This window comes from Pleurodeles waltl, chromosome 3_1, assembly GCF_031143425.1.
Source record: "Pleurodeles waltl isolate 20211129_DDA chromosome 3_1, aPleWal1.hap1.20221129, whole genome shotgun sequence".
In the NCBI taxonomy this organism is placed as follows: Eukaryota; Metazoa; Chordata; class Amphibia; order Caudata; family Salamandridae; genus Pleurodeles; species Pleurodeles waltl.
This window is the reverse complement of record NC_090440.1, coordinates 636,462,738-636,475,517: the sequence shown is the minus strand read 5'-3', so window position 1 is coordinate 636,475,517 and position 12,780 is coordinate 636,462,738. Positions and strand designations below refer to the sequence as shown.

The following is a 12,780-nucleotide window of genomic DNA, read 5'->3' as shown; positions in this document are numbered from 1 at the left end:
TTAGATTGCAATTCATACATTACTAAAAAACGTAGCCAGACAGAATGATAGATCGTAAAACATAGTAAAATGAAATCGATTACTTTGTGGATTGGGAGCCACTGCAGGCTACACAGGTACTGTGGCAACAGGTTCGACTTTTTGAGCCCAAAGGAATCTCTACCAGTAGCATTCTGAATGTGCAGTAATTTGCGAATATCCTATGAGGAGCAGCCACGAAATATGAAATGCAGCAATCCATACTGACTCGCAGAAATGCATTTCTCACAGTAACTCTTTGGGTAAGCCCAAAATAGAGGTAGCAGGTGCATTCTGAATGTTCATTATTTGTGAAGATACGGCAAGGATCAGCCAGCAAAGATGGAACTAGATTAATCTATCATGGCTTGCAGAAAGGGCATTTGCCATAATAAGGCTAGGGGAGAAAGAGGGAGAAGGGAAGATTCTCCGCTGTTTGCTTGGATGAAAACAACAGCTTTTATACACGCCCTACACATCTTGGTTCATGAAAATGTTAGACACTCCCAAAATTTCCTGATTGCAGAGTATAATTCACATTAAAGATTGCATTCATATAGAAGGTCACACTTTCATATGTACGTGTGTATGTGTGTGTGTTTCGAGTGTGGGTTGGTAGGGTGGGTGTGGATTTACAGTTATATGTGGATGACTTTCTTTTTGTACCAATTGTTCTGCTTCATTCCTACTGCCAGACGCAGCAATGTGAGTGTAGTCGACCTCTCTACTGAAATGTAGCTCTTCCATTATTACTCTTGTGAGGCACAGCCCAACATACCCTTCTAATCTGGCCACCTAGCATCGAAAAATATCAACCAATCAACCAATATCAACCAATGGTTTTCAGTAGTATACTTTATTTTCTCCCCGTTTCAAAAAAATAGTTGGCATGCATCATTTTGTCATCGTCTTTTAATATTTCCATTGTGAGATGCTTTCAGGGACCAACATGTTAACCGAATTACCCCACACATGCCTAGAATTGCAAATAGCCACCGTGAATAATTGCAACAGAATGTTAGGCACAGTCTGTAAAGAAATAGACGAGAAACATTTGTACTCACTAAATTTGTGCAATTGTTCTGTGTTTCTTCACTTGTATCTTCACACTGTTCTGTTGGTCCATCCATCTTCTGCAAATTCCCAAACTGTATGGGAGTTAGATGGATATCTGTGGAATTGCAAAACAAGTCTGCTTTAAGTTTTTGTACTTCTTCCTCAAATTCAACTGTTGTTTATATTGTGTCCAATACTGCATGTACAATGCAACAACCCTTCTGGCCATCTTCTGACCACCAGGGGCGTAGCTTGGTCAGTATGATTGGGAGAGTAAGCTTCAGATTTCCCAACAATCATGCTGGAACATTGTGTTAAAACACATTATGTGAGAAGCTCAGGGGGCTTAAGGGGTGGTGGAAAGAGAGGAATGCAATTGTTACGTGTACTTAAAACAGAATATTTTTTTATCTAATCAACATTTTTTATGGCCTTCAAAATATAGACAAGTGAGTGTGTGTGTGTTTTTGGCGGTGTGGGCATGTAAACATCCCTGCTGAAAACCGACAGACACTTCACAATACCCGACTAAAGGCACTTGTACCCAACTATATACTGCAGAATAGATTTTTTAGGGGGGTATCACAACCCACAAACTCCCCTGGAGCTACTGCCCTGCTGACAACAGAAAATGAAATGGCAACATTCTCTTTAGAATGGTTAGATACTAACCCGTGATACATGAGCTAATTGCAGACTCCTGGGCTCCTCGGTAAAAATCATGAGCTGGTAACTGGGTACCAAACATTTTTGCCTTTGGTTCACTGCTCTAACAAAGCATTGCTTGATAAAGAAGTTGAAGATACATTTTCTTATATCAAGTTAGGTTTTTATTTTAATTAGTTAATCCTGCAGTGCATTTAAATAGAAGAACAGCAAAGAATAAATGGTGTGGTATCATGACAAAGTACGGACATTTTAAAAAGGTCGTCAGAAGACACAGTAGTCCTTCCTGTTACGCATTTGATTTTAGTGAATATTCAATGATCGAAATAAGGATCGGTCAGAAATGCCTTTTTAGGAAGCAGTCCCAAAGCCTAGGGGGTTATGGGCCCTGGTGCAAACAATGAAACTAGAGGCACCAGCTGGCATTAAAAGACTTCTATAAATGAGGCGCAACGTGCCCATCGCATCCCTGGACCCTGATTTCACTGCACCTTCTACACTAATGTAATTTACAAGTCCCTTATTCTACCTGTCTTTCTTTCTCACCTCCCTACTTCTACCCGCTCTCCTCTCCTTCATTCTTTTAATATATTTTTCTCTCTCCTCTTCCTCGGTCTCTCTCTTTCTCATCTTCTGTCCCTCACCTCTCATGTCCTTTCTTCCTCCTATGCTCATTTACGTTTCATTTTTCTTCCTTGCCCTTTTTCCTGTTTGCTCATTCTTATTTATTTTCTCTTTCTTGTTGAATCATGTTTCCTTTTCCAATTCTGTTACCTTTTCCTGTTCTCTTCCTTGCTCTTTCATAGTCTCATTTTCTTTAATCCCTTTCCTATCTCTTCTTTATTGGCTCCTTACCCCTGTAGTCTTTCTGTACCTCTCCCTCTGCAAAGTAAATATAGTAAAGTTCCTGTCATGCACTGTCTATAAAGAAAAATCAGAACTGGCAGCCTCTGAAATAATATAATCTGGCAGAGGGCAAACTGAGTCCCCTCCCGCCTCTGGGCCCTGGGGCATTGAACCGGCTGCCACAATGATAGCTGCAACACTGCAAATGTAGAAGTTACTTAGAAGATGTGGTAAAAATAGCAATTCCAACTTATGAATGGAAAGTTTAACTTTGTTATTGTTTGAAGTGTCCTGCTTAATGATTGACTTTTAAGCTTTGTTATGTAACCTGCTTTTTAAAATCTTTAAATACAATTATTTAATGAGACCTTTGGGGGTTATTTTGAGTTTGGTTGACAGGGTATTCTAGTCTCCAAAATCAGAGCTTGCTCACTATATTTAGAGACTACAGATCATCATGTTACCACCTACTCTGCCAGTGGAAACCTTAGACCAATGGTATGATGGTCTTTGTGCCGTCATTCTAAAGACCTCACACTGTCCCCACTATTTAGGGTAAAAGTCCTGATGTAATTTTTAGGTTTTGCATGCACGGCGCTTGTGCTGTGCTTGTGAAATCTATTGCATTCAGTATACATCTTGAAAGGGGTTTAGATTCTGCCCTTCCTTTTCATTGGTTCCTGTCACTTGCTTTTCTTCCGTTTCTATTGGTTGTAGCATATTTTTACTGCATTTACCGATGCTTGTTCCTCATGTGTTTGCTCTTATCAGTGTCCCGAGGCCAAAGTACTGTTTTCATCTGCTTTTGTGAAACTCTTTTTATGAAGTTTCGCCTGCACATCGCTTGTTTACAAAGCAATTTATCTGAAACTAATTTTGCTCTGCAATTGTACCTTGCTGCTCGGGGGAAAGGCTGAATTTTGAAGACATTTGCCCCGATTTATTTTAGTGGCTGAGTTAGCATTCTAGCTTTTGCTGTAACCCCCAACGTAGTCACCGTGGTGACGTTTGCTGCATGGGCCACAGATAGAGGTGTCAGGGATTGAATGGCGTGGGTATCCTGTTATGCTTTGCCATTCTTGTTGACCCTTTCGGGTCACTCACAGTTTACACTTGCATGTGTGGTGGCATTGATGGCGGCATTAGAGGCAGCTAGTTGTGTTCGATATGGATTGTGGCTCAGGTATGCCAGAGCCTGTTTTCAAGGTACCTGCATTACACCGAGCATGTGAAGCAGGTGAGCCACGCGTTAGCTCTGTTGTACCGGCAGCCAGGTTTGAGTGTGATGACGCTGAAATGAAGGTTTTACATTTATTAGCGCTTAAACGTAGTGTAGCAATAATCAAGTGTGACTTTAATCGAACTAAATAAGGTTGTACGGGGACAAATGTGCCCTCAGAGTAGTTTGCCAACATTTATAAGCGTGCTTTATATAACGTGATGTATTAGAATTGTGCTAGTTTGACAAAATCGTAAACGTGTGCCATGATTTGCTTGTTAGAAATGTTTTAGCTTAGCATAACTTTAGTGGAGGCTTTGGCCTAGTTGCCGTGTCTCACGGTTTAGATGCTCGTATTTTTCCAATGTGCTAATAAACGTGTATTCTTGCTTGAAGCTGTACTTTTCCAGTGAGAGCGGTTCACATGCTTATCTTTAAGGTTTCGTGCCAGCCTGGCATCTTCTTCTTTGCTCCAAGGTCAATCTGCAGGTGCAGACAATGGACGCTCTGAAAGTGAGTTAATTGGTAAAATATGTTGCAACTTACGTTCCCGACTCCAAGGATAATGTATGCCTAGGTAGTAGCTTGTAAATTGATGTTTTTGATTGGACAATTTGAAGCCAACCTCTGAACCCTCCAATGGAAGACCCTACTGGATTTGAACTGTTGTCTATTTAAACCAGGTGCACGAGAAGAAAGCAGCCAATACAGACATTACAGCCATTACCTGCCATTATTGACATTGCAGCCATTACGAACTTTACCAGCCATTACCTGCCATTTTGCAGGACATTGCAGCTATTATGGCCCATCTTGCTGCGACGCCATTTTGAGAGACTTTGATGCTTTCTCTAATCGAGAGAAAGAGACTTTGAGTAATTCTCGCCCTAGAGACTTTAACTTTGATTCGTCCCTTTGCATGAAGTAGTAGTTTTATCTTGCCGCTGTGAGGCAATTGCCCCGTCCACCCTGCCCCTTTGCTCCGTCCCATGCTGATCGAAACCGGTACCCATGCTGATCGAAACCGGTACCTGTGAGACGAAGACTTCCTTGAATGCTGATTGAATTTGGTAAATATGAAAGGAAATTGTACAATTGCATTGTGTTTCTTTTAGGTAACCAACTGCTGATTTTTTGATAAGAGCCCTAGTTAGGAGTTTTCCAAATTAATGTTGCTAAATTGTTTTTGCATGAAATCCCACATGCAGATGCTAATTTGAGGCTAGGTGAGGATTCATTTGTTGCACGATGCAATTTGAGACCTTGTTATGCTGACCAATGTATGCCATTAGCTCATTACAGATTATAGTTTTAGTAGTTTGCGTTGCTATCATCGAAGGCATTGTTATTCAAATGCTGCATAGATTGCATCTTTTCCGTCGTTATGGACAGCTATTAATGTTCATTTACATATATCATTTGGTGTTGAGACACATCTATATTGTGCTAGCTTTGTTAATATAGGGAAATAAATTCACTAACTTTGCATAAACTGGTGTGGTTATTCATGACCGAAAGGTCATGGTTTCGTCAAAATGTATTCTGGATTAATTGTGAGGTGTTATGTTGATCAGGGCATTGCTTATGTTCGTTATTGATTATTGATTTGATTAAATTGATTACTCTCGAGTGAAGAGAGGCCCCACTTGGTCAAAAGATTCATCGACCCAAGAGCGTCCAGGTACAGGTAAATTATTAGGTCGGAACGCTCTATCAGTAGATGGTAGCAGAGGACGGTTACGCCCTTTGGGACCCCTTAGTCGAGAAGTACATGGTGTTGAATTAATGGTTACGCCCTTTGGGACCCCTCGTTCTTAAAGTGCATGGTGTTGAATTAACGGTTTCGCCTTTGGGACCGCAATCGAGAAGTTGAATTAGATTTTTCTTGGGTAACACAGATTGAGAGAATGATGATGGGCTAAGTCCCCCGTGACTTTCCCGGGATCTCGGAGCTTGCGAATGGAGAGAATGGAGGTGTGGAATCGGCGTTGGCGGTACTAGTGATGGTATGAGTGAAGTTAGGATTTTGCGCTTGCACAGCTTATTGCCGCAGATTGTGTGAAAAGGTTGCGAGGATTTTAGAGAATAGCGGAGGTGCGACTCCGAGTGTAGGAGTAGAGAAGTCATCGAACTTCATAGAAAATAGCGGAGGTGCGACTCCGAGTGTGAGAGTAGGGAAGTCGTCGAACTTCATGTGCATGTGGCGCTTTGTGCAGAAAAAAGGTCCACGTGGTTGTTGTTGTTGAGACGGGCCCTGCGAGGTCAAGAGACTCCGGAGTATGTTGAAAAGTGTATGAGACACTTGTTTTATGTTGTGGTCTGGTCGGTTTAATAGGTTGACCGGGCGTGGTCAACGAGTCGGTACGTGTGTTAAGGGAGTGAAAGAAAACTTCGACTTCGGGCTTTGACAAATTCTAAGTGCACTAGAATAGATCATTGACAAGTTGAGAGCAGAGTCTGCGGGTCAGATTTGCTTGCGAAAGTGGGGACCGAGAAAGATGGACTAACTGCCGAGGCTAGTGAAAAATCCCTAAGGTCCTGAAGCGATTGTGTTACCCTTCCTGTAGTAAACTGACAGATCTGTTTTATTATTATTTGGTTGCTCGCGATAAATGCTAGAAGTTGTTACGAGAGGAGCTGAGTGAAGGAGGACTAGCCGCGAGGCTTTGTCAGCCGCAGTGTGTGTGAGTGTGACGTCACTAGGAGCCGCGCTGGGATAGGTTGGTTGCAGAGAAGGGTCGCGCACGGATTGGACGCAGTCCGTGGGGCCCGATTGGAAGGGGAAAGGCAAGCGAAGAGTATTCCGGGAATTAAAGTCACTTATTGATTACAAACTTTGTGAAATAAAAAGCCGAGAAAATGAAATTTTTTAAAGCATTAAAGAGTGCGATGAAGGGGGAGTCTTACATTAAAGCGAGCGTAGGAGAGGAGACGCCACCCGAAGGTACACCAGCTTACATTGTAATGGAGGAAAAGGGGGTAGCTCCGTGCCTTTGGCTAAAGCAATGGCACAAGCTGACAGAGAAACATGGGAGCGTAGCGTTCCCAATCCATGGGACATTCAATATAAGGATCCTAGAAAATTTGAGATTTGCGATGTACGACATGAAGGTACCTCCAAGGCCAGCACAGTTTGAGGCTCTAGCGATTTGGGAACTAATGGCTAGACAGCAACAGCAAAAGAAGTTCGAGACCAGGATGAGAAAGGTAGAAAAGACACTAGCGGACGCTAGGTGGGATAATGCACAGAAGGTGTGGAGGTCAGATGTATTGCAGGAGATAAAATTGTTTCCCGCAATTGCAAAGGAAGAAGAGGCGACAGGCAAGAAAGCTACCTGTAAGACAAACAGGAGGTGTTCCAAAGATAGAGAGGAAGACGAGTCAGAGGATGAGGAGTTCATCATGCAGTTGCTGAACGACCGTCCACCACCTTATGCAGAGAATGGACAAGGTCCAAGTACCAGTTCTGCCCCTCGGCACCGGTACAGAATAATGAAACTCCGAATTCAGAAACGCCATCGGGATCTAAGGACCCGAGTTTACTGTTCACCCCGCAGATACCGCAGGTTAGGAGAATATATCCAGATGTGCCTATATTGAAAACTGCAGAAAGTTATCAGCCGCAGGTCCCAAGGTACTACAGCAGTGACAACGGTACGGGAATGATTCTAGATCCAACCCTAATGGGAGTACAGAGTGGTCGCCACCCAACATTGGCACAAGCTGAATCAACCCAGTTTTTGATGCCTCAAAAGCAGATGCATGGGGGAAACGCACATGCTCAGATGACGGGGAGTCAGACGGGCATGCCGGCAATGATGACCCATAGTGTGGGAATGAACATGCCTCAGAACATGGGGAATGGACAGAACCCAGATGCGATATCCCTACCCATTACTGTAGGTCCACCGGTACCTTTGTACAGTCAGCCTAACTCAGGTATGAGCGGTCAAGGATTAATGGTGCAGAATGGGACGGAAAGGAGGTGCATAGAAAACACTCCAGAGACAACTCCGATAGCGGCTCAACCAATTGGATCTGGGTCCTTGATGGAGTTTAGTCCCATATGTGCTCAGTCAACAGTGGTGAGGTCGAGTCCCCCACTGGTGATACCGCTATCATCGAACACTGAAAAGTTGCCGCAACCGTCAATGGCAGTCGATGTGAATGCTACACTGATGGGGTTGAATGCGCAACAGCTGACACAGTGGTTCAACAGTCTGAATTCCACACAAAGCTCAACCAGTGGGAAGGGAGAAGACTACCTGAATAGGGTAAGGTTGAACATGGAAGCAGAAGAGTTGGTGGAAGGGACTATGGGTGTGAATAGGCTAGAGTCCTACTCGGAAGAAGAGCTGAGGTATCTATGTCCCAGGATTACGAGAGAAGTGAACAAGGTACACAGAAGGTTGCAAGAAATAGCTGACAAAAACGGGGTTGAGATAGACAAGACAAAACATTTGAGCAGGAGCTATAGATTGGATTTCGGGACCACAGACTTTGAACACATGAGGTCAGCAGGCATGAAAACGCACCTTAGAGAATTGCTGCAGAGTGCACAAGTGTGGAGGTGCCTAGACAAATGGGAAAGCAGGTGGGCAAAGAAAAAGGAAAAGAAGAAAGACAGTGTCCCAGAGCACAACGAGAAAAGACCACAGAGTAGTGATGCGATAGCCATGTTACCAATGAGGGAGACAGCAGGGGGAAAATTAATACATGTACCGTGGCACAGAAGCGACATTCAGTCTTTTACGGATGATTTTCCCAAACTGAGAGAGAAACCGATCGAATGGTATCAAAAGACTGATAGGTTTGTGAAGCTTGCAAAATGTCTTTGGGAAGACCTGAACACCCTCTTTGAGATTGTGGTTCCAGCAGATTTGTGGGAAGAATGCAAAAGGGCTGTAGGTTGGCCGACAAGTGAACCAGAGAGAGACAGGGATACGGGTGCACCGTCACCTATGGTGATGAGCTTGTACTATAAAGTGATTGAGCATTTGAAGACGAAGGTTGCCGCGAAAAATGTGGATTGGCAGAAGATTGATCGGACCGCCCAAGAGGCTAAAGAGTCGATTCATGGTTACTATGAGAGGTTGTTGAAGGCGTTCAAGAACTACAGTGGTACGGAAACAATAGAGGCGAAGGATATGCTTCATTTTGTGTTTAGATTTGTGGAAGGGCTGAGACCAGAGATAACTCAGATGATAAAGACGCATTTGATTTGTTGGCAGTCGAAACCGATTGATGAGGTGTTGAATTATGCGAAATACTGTAGTGACGAAATTGAAGTGAAACAGAAAAGGCTGAAAGAGAAAGTGATGATGATGCAGCTTAAAGCAGCTCAGACAGGTTTGCAAGGGTTGCAAGGGTTTCAACAGCAGATACCACAGCCGCAGCCGCAGGGAAACATGGTGTTTCAGCCACAGGCGAGAGGCAGAGGCAGAGGAGGCTTTGGGAGTAATGTTCAAGGTTTGAGCACTGTTGTGACTTCGAATGGTGTGCAGGCAATGAAAAGGGTGATGCCGTGTCACGTGTGCGGAATCGTCGGTCATTGGAAACGCGAGTGCCCGATGATGGTGCAGGAAGGTGCAGGTGTTGGTCAGCAAAACAATGATGTCAATGCAATTCAGACAATGAGGGGACCGAAAATGAGAGGTCCAAACCCAAATTTTCAGACCATAAATCAGCTGCAGGGATTACAGCCCATGCAGCCGCAGCAGATGCAGATGCCCCGTATGCAGATGACGCAAATGCAGCCAATGCAACAGCAGTTACCCTTGGTACCTAATAAGCAAATGCAAATACCCTTGGCACCAATGAGTCAGCAGCAAGTGATGGTTCCTCCACAGGTCTCGGGTCAGGTGATGAGTACAAATGGCACAGTACAACAGTTCCCGTTACACAGTGAGAATGGAATAAACGATGGATGGGAGAGTGAAAGTTCAGATGAGGAGGGAAATTGTGTGCTTGCAGCATCCTTGGAAGTTGATCAAAAGGGTCCTTATGTGGAGGGAAGAGTTATGGATCATCGTGTTTCATTCTTGGTTGACACAGGAGCCACACGTTCAACTGTTAGGAGCATTGAAGTACCAAATTTGCCCCTCTCAGGGAGAACAGTTCAAGTGGTGGGAGTAGCAAACAGGTACCTGACAAACCCAATCACAGATCCAGTACCAGTCAGAATTGGTAACTATCAAGGGTTACATAATTTTGTGGTATGTGACTCAAGCCCGATAGCACTGTTAGGGAGAGACCTATTGTGCAAATTGGGATGTTCGATTATGTGTTTGAACGATGGAATTAGAATTCAGACGAGCAGTGATGGGGAAGAAGAGGAAAGTGTAGAAGGGGATGAGATGGAAACTGTCGATGAAGAATATCCTCTGATTAACCTTTTTCCGATGATAACTGAAGAAGATATTCCAGCTGAATTACGAGAAACAGTCGGAAAAGAAGTGTGGGATATGACAGGAAAAGAGGTGGGATTGGTGAAAGGAGTGGAACCAGTGAAAGTGACCGTAAAACCCAATGTAACCTTTCCCCAGACCCCACAATACCACATGGCACAAGACATCCTCATGAAAGTCGCCCAACTCATTGACGAGTTTGTAAAACAGGGAGTACTGAAAGAAGTGTTAAGCAGTCCATGTAATTCACCAATCATGGGACTAATAAAGCCGAGTGGAAAGGTCCGAATTGTGCAGGACTTGAGAAAAATAAATGACATCATAGTCAAATGCTGCCCTGTAGTACCAAATTCAGCTGTGATAATGTTTCAAGTCCCTTGCGATGCCGAGTGGTTCTCAGTCATCGACTTGTCACAAGCATTCTTTTCGGTGCCTCTTCATGAGGACAGCCAATTTCTCTTTTGTTTCAAATTCCTAGACAGAGTTTACAGTTGGTGTCGAATTCCTCAAGGGTTTTCCGAGTCACCGTCAATTTTCAATCAGATTCTAAAGAAAGACTTGGAAGCGTTAGAATTGCCATTCGAGTCAGTCCTAGTACAGTACATTGATGACTTACTGATTGCATCTAAGACAGAGAGTGGCTGCACAGCCGACACCATTGCCCTACTGAACAATTTGGGAAGGAATGGACACAAGGTGTCTCCTTCAAAGTTGCAGTTCTGTCAGAAGAAAGTGAAATACTTGGGTCATCAAATAGAGAAAGGGTCACGGAGAATAATGAAGGAAAGAATAACAAGTGTACTTCAAATGACTCCACCAAAGACGAGGAGGGAAGTGAGGAAGTTTTTGGGGATGGTGAGCTACTGTCGCCAGTGGATTCCCAACTTCTCCACTCTAGCAAAGCCTTTACTGAAACTGACCCAGAAGGATGCATTGGATGAAATTGAGCTGAAAGGAGATGAGATGGATGCTTTTATTGAATTGAAAGAATGCATGTGTAGGGCTCCAGCTTTAGGTATGCCTGATTACACAAAGCCTTTCACATTGTTTTGTCATGAACGTGATGCATGTTCTATGTCTGTCTTGACCCAAGCCCATGGTGGCATAAACAGACCAGTAGCATATTTTTCAGCTACTCTGGATCCGGTTGCAGCAGCCCTGCCAGGGTGTTTGCGCACCGTAGCAGCAGTTGGTATCAGCCTCACTCAGAGTGAAGGAATAGTGATGGGACACCCATTAACAGTCATGGTCCCTCACTCAGTTGAGATACTTTTGACCCGCTCCCGAACGCAACACATGACTGGAGCAAGACTCACAAGGTATGAAACAATAATTCTGGGCTCACCGAATGTGCAGCTGAAAAGGTGCACTACGCTGAATCCAGCAACCTTGCTTCCCGGTGAAAATGCTGAAATTGAGAACGCTGAAGACGTCGAGCATGACTGCCTTCAGGTGACTGAATTTTGCACAAAACCCCGACCTGACATTAAGGATACTAAGCTTGATGAAAATGACCAAATTGTTTTTGTTGATGGGTCATGCTTAAGAGATGCATTGGGAATATTGAAAGCAGGATATGCTGTATGTACTGTAACAGGTGTCCTGGAAGCGTCCTGGCTTCAAGGAGTCTACTCCGCACAAGTAGCAGAGCTTGTAGCCCTTACAAGAGCATGTCAACTGTCTGCATTGATGAAGGTTACCATTTACACTGATAGTCAGTACGGATTTGGAATTGTGCATGACTTTGGGCAACTATGGTCACAGAGAGGTTTCCTGACTTCTTCAGGGTCCCCAGTGAAAAACGGGGAGAGAATAAGGGAATTGTTACACGCCATTCAAATGCCAGCCGAAATTGCAGTGGTAAAGTGTAGTGCTCATACAAAAGGACAGGACTATGTTTCTCTGGGAAATGCATATGCGGATCAAGTCGCAAGATTTTGTGCCTTGAACTGTATATTGCTCAGGGATGAGTGGAATTCGATAAATGAGCCAGAGCTCGAACCAGCTGAAGCATTTGCCTTGAAAGTCGTAGATACAATGGATGAACTAAAAGCATTACAGAATAGCGTCAGGGAGGATGAAAAAGCTTCCTGGATTAAATCACAATGTACAAAGAGACCAGATGAGTTATGGGTTTCAAATGAGGGAAAATTTGTCTTACCAAATTGTCTCTTATCACAGCTAGCGCGGTTCTATCATGGGCAGGCTCACCTAGGGAGAGATGCCATGATAAGATTGTTCAAAACTGATTGGTTTAACCCCAGATTCCGTCAAGTTGCAGAAGCAGTTTCCCACCGTTGTGTCATTTGTCAGCAGATGAACCCAGGAAAGGGAACAGTTGTGAACATGAGCCACATCGGTAGGGCAGGCGGCCCGTTCAGCAGAATGCAGATGGACTTTATTGAGATGCCTGTGCATGGAGGTCTGAAGTATGTGTTGGTGATTGTGTGCATTTTTAGTCACTGGATTGAAGCATACCCCACACGTAGAAATGACAGCCTTACAGCTGCAAAGCTATTGTTGAGGGAGTTGATACCACGTTTCGGATTCCCGATCTCTTTAGAATCA

The 12,780-nt window shown here is 43.9% G+C and overlaps 1 protein-coding gene across 1 annotated transcript in view; it reads right to left on the bottom strand.

Moving 5' to 3' along the window:
* Window positions 1-12,780, bottom strand: part of LOC138284406 (mucin-2-like) — a 1,072,535-nt gene that overhangs the window by 921,437 nt on the left and 138,318 nt on the right. The window contains exon 6 of the mRNA XM_069223143.1: window positions 1,083-1,189. Within this exon, the coding sequence (XP_069079244.1) occupies window positions 1,083-1,189 (107 nt within the window). The remainder of the gene's footprint in view (window positions 1-1,082; window positions 1,190-12,780) is intronic.